Genomic DNA, 15,802 nt, shown 5'->3' with positions numbered 1-15,802 from the left:
AAACTCCGGTATAGAAACACGCTTCATCAATTACCTTATTTTGCTATTGATAACAGCATTATATAAATCCACTATGAAAGAATCATTATTGATAAATGAGTCGATATTTGATATGGATAACATGAACGAGAGAAAAAAAAACATTTTTGGTACATAAAGCTTGGCGCCCAACATGTGGACAAAAAATCAAATTTAATTTCTTGAATTGCTATTTCATTCAAAATATATCACTTTCAGGCTTTTGCAAGATAATTATTTACTTAAAAAAAACATTTTCTTTCCAGGATTTGAGTATTTTTTCCTTAATTTTTTCACTTTCAGGCTTTTAAATATTTTTTTCCAGCATTTCTTAAAAAATTTTATTTCTTCAAGGCTTTTAAATAAATTATCTAACATTTTCATTTTTCCTTTTTCTTCTATTTTCTTGTCACCTCATTCGACAATTTTTAGCTTTAATTTAAAAATTATTTAAAGACTAAATGCTAACATTAAAACCACTTAAAAGTGATTGAAAAATTGAACTGCATGAAGTACACATTTGCCTAGAAAAAAAGAATTAAAAATAACTTCAACTGCCTGGAAGAAATTAAAAAATTATCAGAGGATCCAGTTAAATTAAGGTAAACTCCAGTATAGAAACACGCCTTATCAATTACCTTATTTTGCAATTGATAACAGCCTTTTATAAATCCACTATGAAAGAATCAATACTGATAAATGAGGCGATATTTGATATGGACAACATGAACGAGAGAAAAAATCATTTTTGGTACATAAAGCTTGGCGCCCAACATATGAAAAAAAAAACAAATTTAATTTCCTGAATTGTCATTTCATTGAAATAAATAAATAGTTAAGGAAACCCAATTAAATTTGGCTAATTCGTTCGTTATTTTTTATTTTTCGACTTCTTGTAGGGGAAAGGGTTGTTAGAAAACTCACCAGCTCAATAATAAAATCTGATGTGATCTGTTTCGACCGATTTTTTACATCGGTGACATTGATGAAAACATTGCCATATGCTGCAGTAGGAACCTGTATTGGTACGCGAAAAAATATACCAAAAAGTCAGGATAAATTAGAAAAAAGTGAAGCAAAATTTGTATGCACGAATGACGGGATAACCTTTACTAGATGACAGGATACCAAAGAAGTATTGGCAATTAGTAACTGTCATGGGGATCAGCGTACATTTGTTGACCGAAAACAAAAGGACGGCCAAAAACTTGCTGTCGAATGTCCCGAGATAATCTCCTTTTACAACAAGTATATGGGAGGCGTCGATTTGACCGATCATTTAGCTGGCCTTTATGAATTCGACCGCAAGTCTACCAAGTGGTGGAAACAAGTTTTCTACAAATTATTAATGATAACGGCCGTAAACTCATTCATTATTTACAATGAAGTTAGACGTAAGAAGATACCATTTTTGGAATTCTTGATAGCCCTAGCCGAAAGCCTAATTGACCAAGGGAAAAGCAAAGCCGGTGTGAAGAGGCGTTCAACTACCGGACGACCATCAACGCGACAAAAAACTATGGTGAATGTTGGCGACCATATGCCGATTGTCGAGCAGAAACGGAGAAGGTGTATAAGATGTTCACAAAACAAGATGGAGAAACGCACAAGAACTGTTTGCCAGGGTATGTAGTGTGCCTCTATGCAATGACTGTTTTACCCCTTTCCATATGTGAAATTATGCAATATTTTGATAAAAACTATTTTTTTTCAGAGCTGGTGGGACATATTGTCCCAACGGAATGGACTGATGGGACGATATGTCCCACACTAAAAAAAATTAACGCATTTGAAAAAAAATGTGAAAAAATTACAAACATCTAAGAACCTTTTACTTTTGAAATATAAAATCAATAAGTAAATTATGCTTTTCATGAAAAAAATAAAAATCCGTCTTGAAAGGGTTAAATCATTCTATAACTGAAAATAGTACGCATGTTTCGTCATTCCTAAAATGTGTCAAAAGTCATTTTCAAAACTTTTCATGTTTTTAAAATTTTTATTGAAAGACAGAAAATGCGTTGTGTCATGTCGAATGTTATTTTCTGTTTTCGCATTGTGTTCTTTATAATCCCTGTCAATATTAATTTTTACTGTTTCGCGTCAATTTGAAAATTCTGCTCTTGTATATTTTACAGTTTTTGCATGCTTTTACTTTGTTTTTTATTAAATTAATTGTGTGTCTGGAAGACCACCAAGGATATTGGCTTTTTTAATTTTTATATAATATGTGAATTCATATTAATTTTTTACTTTTAACGTGCTACAAATACTCCTTATACCGTAATTAAATAAATAAATCTAAACTTAAATCAATTTTTTTAAAAAACTCAATGGTGGCTACGTTTTGGTCACAAATTTGCCATAAAGTAGCAAAAGGGAAAACTTATGGTAATATAAATAAACAATTTTTTTGGCTGAAATTTAAGTTTTGTAGATACGAATTAACGATATTATTATTCAAATATCCAAATAATTATACTTTACTATTATATAAGAAGAAGCGACTTTGCTGGAAAAGCGGGTTTTGGACTTATTAAGTTTGCATGGTTTTTAAGTAAACAACAAAATTTGAAAATCTTGGCAAATTTACAGACACCAAAATCGGTAAATCTGTGGTAAAAAGGAGATATACCATAAATCCTTCCTATATCTAGATTCCAAATCCTATAATTTTTCACCAGATCACCTGCAAATTTGTATTTATAATAAATGTTATATACTTAAACTAAAAAATTGGCTCTATACACAAACCAGGGATAAGGAGCATAACTTCAAAATTACTATGTGAAAATAAGCACGTACCTATATCCCATAGGTAATAATCGATATAACTGTAAAAATTATTGTGATGTTTAATATAGTGACATTAAACCCCATAAGGACAATACTTCATATAATAAGTGACTGCTATTCTCAATTGTGAAAACTTACTCGATTGTGACTTTGGATTGAGCAAGGCTAATAAACAAAATTACTTCTGCTTCCGTGCTTATTGTTTATTTTCTCATTATAAATATGATACTTTTATGTCTTGACGATACACGATTTTTATAAAAGCTTAATGGTGACTACATTTTAGTCACAAATTAACCACAAAGCAATAAAAAAATTAGTTAAAATCGTAGTCATATAGTAAACTTGCCTTTTCTAGTCAAAAAAAGAATGAGATTATCATCCAAATAAGTTATTTTCCCTTCATATCTTTACGACAGAAAATGGTCATAAAATCTTAATGGTCAATAAATGACTAGAAACAATTTTAAAATATTGGCTATATAACGCCATATATTTTTGCATTAAAAATTTAGCTTTACAAAAGAACCAAATTATATTTGAAAGAGTATATTTTCAATCTTAAATTTACCTCACAAATTGGCCATGAACGCTTTATGGTGACTGCGTTTTAGTTAAAAATTGGCCATAAAGTCCCAAAAAAGCCAACGTCAAATATTGGCCATATATTGAAATTTATTTTTTGCTTGCTTTAGTAAGAAAAGAATACAATTATCATCCAAATACGATATTTATTTTCATCTTTTTACGCCATAAAATGATCATGAAAGCTGTGTTTTTGTCACAAAATACTAAAATATATCAAACTTTCCCGTTCTTTTTCTTTAAGTGGTTCTTTAATAATGGATAAAAAAATACTGAAGATTTTGGAAGGATAAAAGGATCAATAGAGGATACACAACTAAAATAAAATACCATGTATATTTAGAGGATTAAGAAAAGATTCGAGTAGAATTTGGATGCGCCTAACTTCTAAAGCTTCCTTTGCAAGTGCTAAATTTGATTCTTTTATAATGAGTGAAACAAGGATGGGTGTATTATTATACTATTTGCGGTTTAGAAATATCATCTATAAGTAACTACTTGGTCGACTATATGGTTATATTCTAGCCTAAATATAAATATATAAATTATTAAAAAAAAAAAACAACAAACTGATATTACTTATAAAAATTCAAATTACCCGCCAAATTGTAGAAATTCGATCCGATTTCATACCATTCGAGTGGAATTTGGATGCGCCTAACTTTGAAAGTTTACTTTGCAAGTGCGAAATTTGATTCTTTTATATTGGGTGGGACAAAGATGGGTATATTATTACACTATTTGTGGTTTATAAATTTCATGTATAAGTAACTACTTGGTCTACTATATGCTTATAGTAAAGCCTAAATATAATTACATAATTATTAAAATAAAAAAATTCAAATTTCCCTCCAAATTGAAGAAATTCGATTCGATTTCTTCCTAATTTGGATGCGCCTTACTTCTAAAGCTTCCTTTGCAATTGCTAAATTTGACTCTTTTATAATGGGTGGGACAAAGATAGGTATATTACAACACCACTTGTGGATTACGAATATCATGTATCAGTAACCACTTGGTCGACTATATGTCTATAGTGTAGCTTTAATATAAATACATTAATTATTAAAATAAAAAAAATCACTGATAAAACTTATAAAATTTCAAATTTCCATCAAATTGCAGAAATTTGATCTGATTTCTTACCATGAGAGTGGAATTTGGATGCGCCCAACCTCTAAAGCTTCCTTTGCCAGTGCTAAATTTGACTCTTTTATAATGGGTGGGACAAAGATAGGTATATTATAACACCGCACATTTAGCTTTATCTTACCACCTTTTCACAAAATTATCCGCTGTAAATATTATTTATTTGAAACATTTACGTTAACCCTCCCTTAAACCATAAATTACATTCCAACTTCAAATGTAAAATAGCATAAAAGAAGGGGAGAGGGGGAGCGCGCTATTCGGCATAAATTTTAAGTTGGGGTGTGAGGCCCTTAGGGGATGGGACTCACCCTTGTAAAATTTTTTGTTTTTCGCGATATTCGAGTTCGATCTTTTTATTTTACGTTTGCTAATAACATTCTAGAATGCAATGAGAGAGTTACGTGGCTTTAGGCAGAAAAGGATGGATATTGTTACATTAAGAAAGGAAAGAATAAAAGACTATTGGGGCACTCATTGGCAGTAGCATGAAAAATTGCAAAAAATTAATTGACAGACAGTTGGGGTTTTTAGGGTAAAAAATAATAGTTTAGGGTCACTTGGAACTATAGAACGTCCTATAGTTGCATATAATTATGAAAAACCAGCATCTGTATTTGGGGAATAAAGAACTGACTTTTGTCCCTTGCGAGTCAAAGTATTTTGCCCCCAATGTAAGTGTAATAAAAATGAAATTATTTTTGCGACATTTGCATTTGAATTATTTAATCCGGTAAAAGTTTTTGTGCAAACGTCGCACTTGGGAGTGACTTTTACAACTTACGCGCCAAACTAATAAAAAATTAAAATTTATCACCGCAAGAAATTCACTATTTTTTTAAAATTTGTTCCCGAATGAAATAGTTCAAAGGAAAATTTGAATAAATCAAAAAACTGGGTCGGTATGTTGATATTTTGGCTAGTTGTGGTTCAAATTATGAAGCTACAAAACTACACTTACAGATCACGTTATTTCCATTAAATCGAGCCTAAAATAAATAATTTACAAAAAGCTCACTTCCATAATAAGGTATCAAGTCAAAAAGATTGAAATAAAAGGGAATTACCATCGAATGGCATTGCTTTATAGGCCTTATGGGGCTTAAAAGGGGGAAATTAATTAAAGCAACAGAGCAAATTGCAGCAAAAAGCAGAGTTACGAATAAACATGTAATGAGAAAATTAAAAAAGGATTTTATGGAACATGAATTTAGATCGAACCACGCCTAATGATGTTTGCTTTTTTACGTTTGTGGCGTATATACTTTATACAAACATTGGTTTATATGAAACACTGTTGTTTAGAGAGTAAAATACCTACCTTAGAGTCTTCCCAACCAACTAAAGGAGGGAAACAAATGACGAAACTCAGTACCCAAAGTCCAGCAACGAGCATTTTAGCTCTGGATTTCGACATGATACTGGGATAAGTGATAGGCCGAGTAACAGCTACGTATCTATCCAGGGAAATAGCGCAAAGGTTTAAAATCGAAGCGGTACACATCCAGACGTCAACTGCTAGCCATATCCGACACCAGATCCAGCCGAAAGTCCAAACCTACAAAGGAAAAATGTATAAAAGTTATTTAATTGTAAAAACGTGTTAAAAATGTAAAAACGTTATTTAATCTTTTTTTAAATATTTGGTCTATTATATGGCAAAAACGAGTAGTAAGGCCATCAGAGTTCTAAATTGCGCATTGGATCGCTTGGCTTACTGTGCGCAGCACGTGACAATGAGATATTTAGGATTCATTTATTGATTAATGAATCAAAAAAAAAATTTTTACTATTTATTAGAAAGTGATAAAAACATTTATTCCTGGTAAAAGAAACCTTATCAAAAATAAATTGCGATAAAGATTTATCCATATCGTAATAATTTTTCATTAATCCCAAATAGCGTAATTAGGTGGTTAAATATTTATTTCATCAATAAAAACTATTAACTGCATTAGATCAATAAAATCAATTCTAGAGAGTTGACAAGGATTTATTTTAAATCATACCAATTTTTTTTACTAACAATAAATTTTCAATTATTTCATCAATTTTAAATCTATTATGGATCAACAAAACTTTGCATCAATTAAATTGTTGATTAAACATTTATGATTTATAATCAATGAAATTGACTCTACAAGTCTTAAAATAATTTTCATCAATTTTAATAAAACCAAAATAATTGTTTTTAATATTGTAAAATCAATGAGATGGTTATTTAATTTTTTTTTATTTATGTTTAATAGATAACATTTTTTCCTGCTAGTCGTACTATTTTCATAATCAATGAATTAAGTAATTTATTGATTACCGTTCATTAAATTATAAATAAAATACATATTAACCAGGATAAATTAATAATTACAACTTAAAAAAAAAAGTTTTTCATCAATTTTAAATTAATTATTAATTTGTGACCGATACGTGGTTAGATATTTATTTTATCAACAAGAACAATTTAGCTGTGATAAATCAATAAAATTAATTATAGGGAATTGATAAGTACAACATAATTTCAAATCAATTATGCCCAAGCAAAATTTTGCATTTACTTGAATTATTGATTTAATATTTATTTTTTCAAGGCACTTTTATTAACAATAAAATTATAATTTTATAAAATCGCGGCTAATTAATTTATATATAATTTTTTTTCGGATCAATAAATTTTAACTAAGTCAATGTTTATTATTATATATTTTATCAACTTTTTGAATTCATGTCTATTAAATTATATTTTTCTTTTTTTAGTTGAAATTCGCTTATAATAAATAAATTGTATGATTTATTATTGTCGCTGGCAAAATCATAATATATAAAATTATCAACCAAGTTGAAATAATAAAATCAATTCTAGGGAGTTAATAATGGTTTGTATAAATCATAGCAATTTTTGTACTAACAATAAATAATTAATTGTTTCATCAATTTTAAATAACTTATGCGTTAACAAAACTTTGCATTTAACTAAATTGTTAATTTATGTTTTGTTAAGGTACATGCATAATTAATATAGTACTGCGATAAATCAATGAAATGTATGATTATTGACTAGGCTTTATAACAATTTTTTCATCAATTTATTTTAATCAATATTATTGTTTCAACACTGTAAAATTATTGAGATGGTTGTTTTATTATTTTTTTGTATCCATGTTTAATAAGTTATGTATTTTTACTTCTAGTCGCGTTATGCTTATAATCAAGAAATTGATTAATTTAATGATTTCTGCTGATAAAATCGTAATTTTTAACTAGGTTAATTCAATAAAACCAATTTTAGGCCGCTAATGGGTCTATTCACATCATAACAATTTTTTATGATTTTCGAGTCAATCAACCTTTAAAGCAGAAGTTTTAATTATCTTAATTTAATAATAATTGTTTGAATAATTTTTAATTAACTATCAATTTGCGACAGATAAGATGTTTAATTTTTAATTGTTTTGTCAATTCTAAATCAATTTTGGGAAAAAAAAATTGCACAATAATAAATTGTTGACCTAACATTTATTTTTTGTCAAGGTACTTTTAAAATCAATAAAATTATTAGTTTTTAATTAAATATTGTTCCCCTTGTCAATGAACAATGCGATCAATCAATAAAATTTATTCCACGACTATCGACAAGGGTTTATCACAATTTTTACATCAATATTAATATAATCAATATCATTATTTTTAGAAATGTTAAATCAGTAAAATGGACGTACAATTGTATTATCAATTTTTTATATTGATGCCTAATAAATTACGTTTCTATTCCTAGTCGAAATACACTCATAATCAATAAATTGACTAATTTATTGAACTAGTTTAAATCAATAAACCCAATTGCAGATCGATAATAAGTCTATCTACGTCATAATAATATTTCATAAAGGCAATCTTTAAAATGAATAGTTAAATTAATTAATTTTGAATCAATAATCAATTTGCGACCGAGTGGTTAAATATTTATTTGCACAACAAAAAAAAATCAACTGAAATAAATCATTAAAATCAATTCTATGAAATTGATTAGGGGTTATCTAAGTTATACCATTTTCGCACTCACTTCGAATAAATCAATTTCCAAATATTTCAGCAATTTTAAATCAATTTTGTGTGAACAAAACATTGCACTAGATTAAACTATTAATTTATCTATTCGCTGCTAATAAAATTATATATAGTTTTTTTATGGTCAATAAACTTCTATTAACTGCAATAAATTAATAAAACTTGTTTTAAAGGATTGACAAAGACTTATAAGAATTTTTGTTAATTTTAATAAAATCAATATCATTGTTTTTAATATTAAAAAATCAACCAAATGGTTGTATCAACAATTTTTTGTATCCATATCAAATAAATTGTTTACTCCTAGTCTTATTACGCTTATAATTAATTAATTTACCGATTGCCGCTAAAAAAATATATTTAATACAAATATCAACTTGAATAAATTAATAAAACTAATTCCAGGCCTAAATCATTACAAATTTCCATGCATTCCTGATTAATCAATTAAAAAATCAAAACTTAAATCAATTATGAATCAATATTACAGTTATTTCCGAGAGTTGCTGCTGGTAAAATGCTATTTTCCATGTATATCAAACGTGAAGTAGTGCCATAGTTGAAATTTCTAAAACCTTGCTTTTAATGATTTTTTTTTATTTGGAATTGAGTGCTTTACCATTTGAACTCATTATACATTTGCATTGTAATTTTTTGACAAATTTTAATTAATAATGATTCATAAGAAACATCGCTTTCCGCGGATATCGAGGTCCGCTATTAAGGACTAAACCAGACGGATGTTGCCAGATGATGCGAAAAGTAATAACCCTCATAAAAGTTTATATTTTATTTGACTTGCTTTGATGTTTTTGAATCTCGTATATAGCAATGGCATAAAATTGAAAATAAAAGCTCTTTTCAATTTAAGAATCTAAACTTTAATACCGGTTAAAACGTTACCAAGATAAACTAAACGACGGTTATATCTGTATTCCACGGTTGCACTTGCAATCTTGCAAAATCACAGAATATTAGATTACCAAACATCATCCAAATCGACTGCGGTAAGCAATTTTGGAAAATTACCCAATCTGTTCTCTCAAAACCAACTGCTTGCTGTATCGACCCGGTGTTTTTCTTTTTTTTTTTATTAATATAATATCACATGAAGGAACTGGTGTAAGCTAAAACAAAATTTCAACAGCCCGACTGCGACAAAACATCCGTAGAAGTGGGAAAATATTTTGTTTTTCAGTTACTTTTCACGCGGTATCGTATTTTTGGTGTGTTCGAGCAAGGATGTTATGCACAAACAATTTATTATTTGCGACGGTATGGATAAAGTAACGCTTTAGAAACTCGGGAAAATTTTTTGTTATTCTTTTTAGAAAGACGACGTGATTTTGAGCAACATTTATTCATTGAGAAACATCAGGCACAGAAGGTTAAATTCCTATATAATTTGAGAAAATTTATCAGACACTATTAAGTTTTATAATAGAAAAAGGGCATTAAATAAAACAACTGTTTTGATACAAGCAACGAGTAAACTTTTTAATTATTGAATATCTCGATAAGACAGTGTTTAAAAGACTGAGAGCATCAAAAACTGTTTATTAACGCTTTTGCTGAAGAAAGATTATAATACCCTAATCAGCAGTTTCTTAAAAGGGAAATGACGAAATGAAATTCAATACTCTTATATGTTCCTTTCTGTACAATAATATACAGGGTATATCTAATAGACACTTTGTAGTTTAAGAAAACCCTTAGGAGAACCTAGATGCTCTGTCAAAATTTCCAGAAAAATATTAATATTTACAATTATAAACATATAAAAAAGTCACTTGATCATGAGAAAAATTTACATAATTTGGCAAAAGCTTCTGCTGGTATCCATAAACTTCTCATTTACTGCATATATTCCCTTATTATTAAAAAAAAATTCGACGAAACATATAGAAACATTAACCCCTAGTTATGTTTTTCCATTTGGACATTTCACAAAATCTCTTCAGTAGTGATTTTATCAACCTGGAACAAAAAAAAATAGTTTGCCAAATCGACTAATTAAGTTTTCAAACCTGAAAGTAGGAAAATTTTAATTAAATAACTTACAAGCTTGTAAACTAGTGAAAAATTGTTGAGAAGTGATAAAATATTTATCTCTGAAGTGATTTTAATAAAACACATTAAATCTACACCAATTAAAAAAATATTTGTTTGCATTAAAAATAATAAGAATTATATTACAATAATATATTATATATATAATATAATATTATATTATATTATATTGTTTAGGATTAATAATCACAGCAGTGATTTTACAGGTCACATACGCAATATAAGCAAGATTTTTAAGCGAAATTTATTTCGGGCCATTGAAATTTTATGTATTTATAAAATTAACGTATCATAGCAGCATGGGTATGATAGTAAAAAATACTCAATAATTTTTTCTTAATAATACTAAGTTTTGATTTTTTTCCAAAACATTTCAATTATTTTTAGGCAATTAAAGCTATTTAACATTTCTAAGAAGTAATTTCTGATACTCTCCAGGGAATTGAATATTTTTATTTTGTCATGGTATTTCAATGGTATCAACTGCCTAAATATCATAAGTAATTAATTTCTTTAAATGCCTGAAATAGGTGAGATATTACGCGCTCAATCTTAAAAATAACTTCTCATTGCTCCGAAATATTTACAGTAATTTTTAGGTAATATGCTTTTGAATTCCAGGCAGTTGAACTCAATTAATCATTGTAAAAAGCTTTAAATAAATTCTCAATATTTTTAGAATTTTTTCTCATAATTTTATTGAAATTATATATATTTTTTTAATATTTAAGATGAGTTCTGAGTTCTTGCCATTAAATTAAAAAAAAGGAATCTAAGAAGAAAGATTTTTTTTAAAGTAATTTTTTGTTACTTCCAAGTAGTTAAAGTAATATTCTTATTTTGTTCGGATATTAAAACAAATTAATTAACAAGAAACTAAAAACTCCCAATCCATCAACAATACAACATATCAACTGCCCAAAATTAATAATAAAATATTTAAAATGCCTAAAATACGTAAAATGTTGTTGCAATAATCTTGAAACAATTTTTCATTGTTTTGAAATATTTAAGGTAACATCATTTTAAATTCTTAAGGAAAAATCTAATTACAGCTCCAAATAAATTCCAAATATTGATGAATTTTTTTTTCATAATTTTATTGAAATTATTATTTTTTCTATCCATAGGTCAGTTTTGATTTTTTACAATTAAATTAAATGAACGTGGAATATTAAAACATTTTTTTTTTAATTAACTCTATTACTTCAAGGTAGTTGAAGTAAAATTTCGATTTTGCCCAGACAATAAAATCAATAACAAACAGTATCAACTGCCTAAAATTAATAATAAATTACTTCAAATACTTGAAATATGTTTCTAACAACCTTGAAGCAATTTCTGATTACTTCGAAATAATTAAAGCAAATTTTAATTAATTTTCAGTTAATATTCTTTCGAATTCCAGGCTCTAAATAAATTATAAATCTTAATGAAATTTGTTATTATAACTTTATTAAAATTATATATTTTTTTTTAATATTTATAGGTGGGTTCTGATATTTTGCCATTAAATTAAATTAAATAGAAGTGAAATTGAAAAAGGAATATATTTTTTTAAATAATTTCTTATTATTTCCAGGCATTCCAATTAAAATCATACTTTTATCTTATCTATGTAATAAATAACTGAATAAATGAGAAATGGTACATATTGCCTAAAATTAATAAGTAATTAATTACTTCAAATACCTGAAATATTGCTGATTGCTTTCAAATATTCAAGCCATTTTCTTAATTAATTTTCAGGTAATATACTTTTAAATTCCAGGCAGTTGAACCTAATTAAGCTCTGTAACAAGCTTCAAATAAACTTTAAATATTGATGAGATTCTTCATTAGGTATAATTTTATTGAAATTATTATTATTTTTTTTATTCATAGATGAGTTCTGATTTATTACTATTAAGTTAAATTAAAGTGGAATTGAAGGAGGATTTTTTTTTAAATAGTTTCTTATTACTTCCAGGCAATTAAAGTCATACTTTTATCTTGTCCATGTGATAAATAACGGAATAAATGAGAAATGGTACATACTGTCTAAGATTAATGATTAATTAGTTCCTTCAAATGCCTGAAATATTGCTCCAACAACCTTAAAACAATTTCTGATTGCTTCGAAATATTTAAAGCCATTTTTATTTAATTTTCAGATGATATACTTTTAAATTCCAGGCAGTTCAACCTAATTAAGCTTTGAAATAAGCTTCAAATAAACTTCAAATATTGATGAGATTTTTTTATTAGGTGTAACTTTATTGAAATTATTATTATTATTTTAATTCATAGATGAGTTCCGATTTATTGCCATTAAGTTAAATTAAAGTGGAATTGAAGCAGGAATATTTTTTTAAATAATTTCCTATTACTTCCAGGCAGTTAAAGTCATACTTTAATTTGTTCAGGTAGTAAATAAGTGAATAAATAAGAAATCGTCTGAATTGCCTAAAATTAAATAAATAATTAGTTTCTTCAAATGCCTGAAATATGGCTCCAACAACTTTAAAACAATTTCTGATTGCTTCGAAATATTTAAAGAGAATTTTAATTAATTTTCAGTTAATATACTTTCTACTTCCTGGCAGTTGGACCTAATTAACTTCTATAATCTTCTTGTTTTTCTCTGGCCTGTATCTATCCACTCCTGAATGTAGGCCTCTTCCAGTGCTTTCCATGTTTGTCTATCTAGGACAGTTTGGAGCCAGTTTCTCCCTGCTATTCCTTGGATGTCGTCCCGCCACCGCGTTGGTGGTCTTCCCGCATTTCTTTTTGTGGCTCTTGGGCGCCATTGCATGATTTTGTTAGTCCATCTAGATGGGTCTTGCCTTGCAACGTGACCTGCCCATCTCCATTTTAGTTCGGCTACTCTTCTCATAACATCCGTTACCTTTGTCCTTTTTCGAATCTCATCGTTTCTAATGTGGTCTCTTAAGATAGTTCCCAGCATGGCGCGCTCCATGGCTCTCTGGGTTGTTCTGAGTCTTTCTGCGCTCCTCTTTGTCAGTGTCATCGTCTCGAGTCCATACGTTGTAACGGGTAATATCCAAGCCTCGTAGACTTTCCGCTTAAGATTAATTGGGATGCTTTGGGATTTTAAAATCTATCCTAGTCTTCCGAATGCTGCCCAGCTAAGTCTTGTTCTCCGGAATATTTCGGCTGTTTGGTTTTGTTTTCCCAGTCTGACAGCGTGGCCCAGGTATATGTATTCCTCGACGTTTTCGAGAGCGTGGCCTTCTATAGTTATTACTGTTTGTTCGTTGGTCATTATTTTGGTTTTGTTTAGATTCATCTTGAGTCCGATTTATTTTGTTGTTTCTTGCAGTTCTTCCAACATATCTTTTAGCTCGTTGATGTCATCACTAATGACAACAATATCATCAGCAAATCGAAGGTGACTTAGTCGAGCTCCACCTACGTTGATACCTTTATTTTCCCATGGCAGGGGGATATGGTATCTCCTTGGCGGACCCTCTTTTATATCTTGATCTTATTTGTTGATGCTTCTTGGTCACTTGTAGTGTTGCGTTGTCGTAGATGTGTTTTATAAGTTTGGAGTATCTTGTGTCAATTCTTGCCTCGTCCATTGCGTTCAGGACAGCCCAGGTCTTGACAGAATCGAACGCCTTCTCGTAATCGACGAACGCCATGTGCAGAGTTATGTTATATTCGGAGCATTTCTCTATTAGAGTCCGTACTCTAATAGAGAACGTCTATAATAAGCTCCAAATAAACTAGAAATCTTAATGAAATTTGTTATTATAATTTTATTATTATTTTATATTAAAGAAGGAATATTTTTTTAAAAATAATTTCTCATTATTTTTAGGCAATCAAAGTCATACTTTTATCTTGTCCATATAATAAATAACTGAATTAATGATAAATGGTACATACTTTCAAATACCTGAAATATTGCTCCAAAAACCTTAAAGCAATTTGTGTTATACTTTTAAATTCCAGGCAGTTGAACCTAATTAACCTTAAAATTATTGAAATAATTTTTTTATATATTTATAGGTGAGTTCTAATTTATCTGAAGTTTTTTTTAAAGTAATTTCTTATTGCTTCCAGGTAGTTAAAGTCATACTTCAATTTTGTCCAGTTTAATTAATATTCAGGTAATATACTTTCGAATTCCAGGCAGTTGAACCTAATTAACTTCTGTAATAGACTTCAGGTAAACTCCAAATATTGTTGAAATTTTTTATTAGGTATAATTTTAATAAGATTGTTATTTTTTAATATTTATAGGTGAGTTCTAATCTATTGTCATCAAAATAAAATTAAATTAAATTTAAAAAGTATTTTTTTTTAATAATTTATTTTTACTTTTAGGCGAGTTAGTTAGTCGATTTTGTCCACAAAAGTATAAGAAAAATTATATTGCTTCTCTTATGCCTTATTAACTATACAATTTTTATATCAGTAGTACTTTGTTTTTTTATCATTGCTCTGGATGTAATAAAATCGTCTCAATGATTTTTTTGATCGAAAAGTAGTAAGAAACGCTGTTATCTATTGTAATTATATATATAGTCAATAGGGCAAATGGACTTTTTCTGAAAATAATGATCTCAACAGTGATTTAAAACTAATAATAAATATATATATTTTTTAGGTTTAGAAACAAAAAAATTATAATATCATTTCTAATATATGCATCTGAAACTGGAAAAAGTGTTTTTTTTTATACATTATAAAAAAAAAAAGATTTTTCTGATTTGTTATTCTGTTTAATTTTTAATTTTATTATCGCCGTGAATGTGATAAAATAATTATCCCAGCAAGGATTTTATAATTATCTGGGTTGACCAGCAATGAAAAATTATTGTATCTGCCATAACAATATAACAATGCTTTTATAGGGTTATTTACCCATCTGAAACTATTACAAAAAAATTGCAAATTGAAAAAATTGCGTTAAAAAAAGTTTTTAGGATAATGTACCAGAGACCGTTGAAAAAAGAATATCTTTATTTTTAAATGAACCCTCTTCAATAAATTGCGAGCTCACTGAATAATATAAAAGCAAATTTAAATAATCAATAACATTAAAAATGGTGTTTAACTTGAGGCTATTTACTTTTATATCTCAGAGGGTTCAACCATGAATATTGAA

At 28.1% G+C, this 15,802-nt stretch overlaps 2 protein-coding genes across 2 annotated transcripts in view; one reads left to right on the top strand and one right to left on the bottom strand.

The window, feature by feature from the left end:
- Positions 1–15,802, bottom strand: part of LOC126748763 (octopamine receptor Oamb) — a 207,612-nt gene that overhangs the window by 37,191 nt on the left and 154,619 nt on the right. Inside the window, exon 3 of the mRNA XM_050458204.1 lies at positions 5,870–6,106. Within this exon, the coding sequence (XP_050314161.1) occupies positions 5,870–6,106 (237 nt within the window). The remainder of the gene's footprint in view (positions 1–5,869; positions 6,107–15,802) is intronic.
- Positions 966–14,643, top strand: LOC126748764 (piggyBac transposable element-derived protein 4-like). The gene is made up of 2 exons (XM_050458205.1): positions 966–1,643; positions 14,510–14,643. The coding sequence occupies exons 1-2, from the start codon at positions 1,271–1,273 to the stop codon at positions 14,542–14,544; spliced, it is 408 nt and encodes a 135-aa protein (XP_050314162.1). The 5' UTR covers positions 966–1,270; the 3' UTR covers positions 14,545–14,643.

Source organism: Anthonomus grandis, chromosome 22, assembly GCF_022605725.1.
Source record: "Anthonomus grandis grandis chromosome 22, icAntGran1.3, whole genome shotgun sequence".
Taxonomy (NCBI): Eukaryota; Metazoa; Arthropoda; class Insecta; order Coleoptera; family Curculionidae; genus Anthonomus; species Anthonomus grandis.
This window is presented reverse-complemented; position numbering and strand designations above follow the sequence as displayed.

Coding starts and splice junctions, on each gene's coding strand:
- LOC126748764 (XM_050458205.1), top strand. CDS start 1,271: ATGGGAGGCGTCGATTTGACCGATCATTTAGCTGGCCTTTATGAATTC. Junction 1,644..14,509: donor CACAAGAACTGTTTGCCAGG/GTATGTAGTGTG, acceptor CATTATTTTTAG/GCAATCAAAGTCATACTTTT.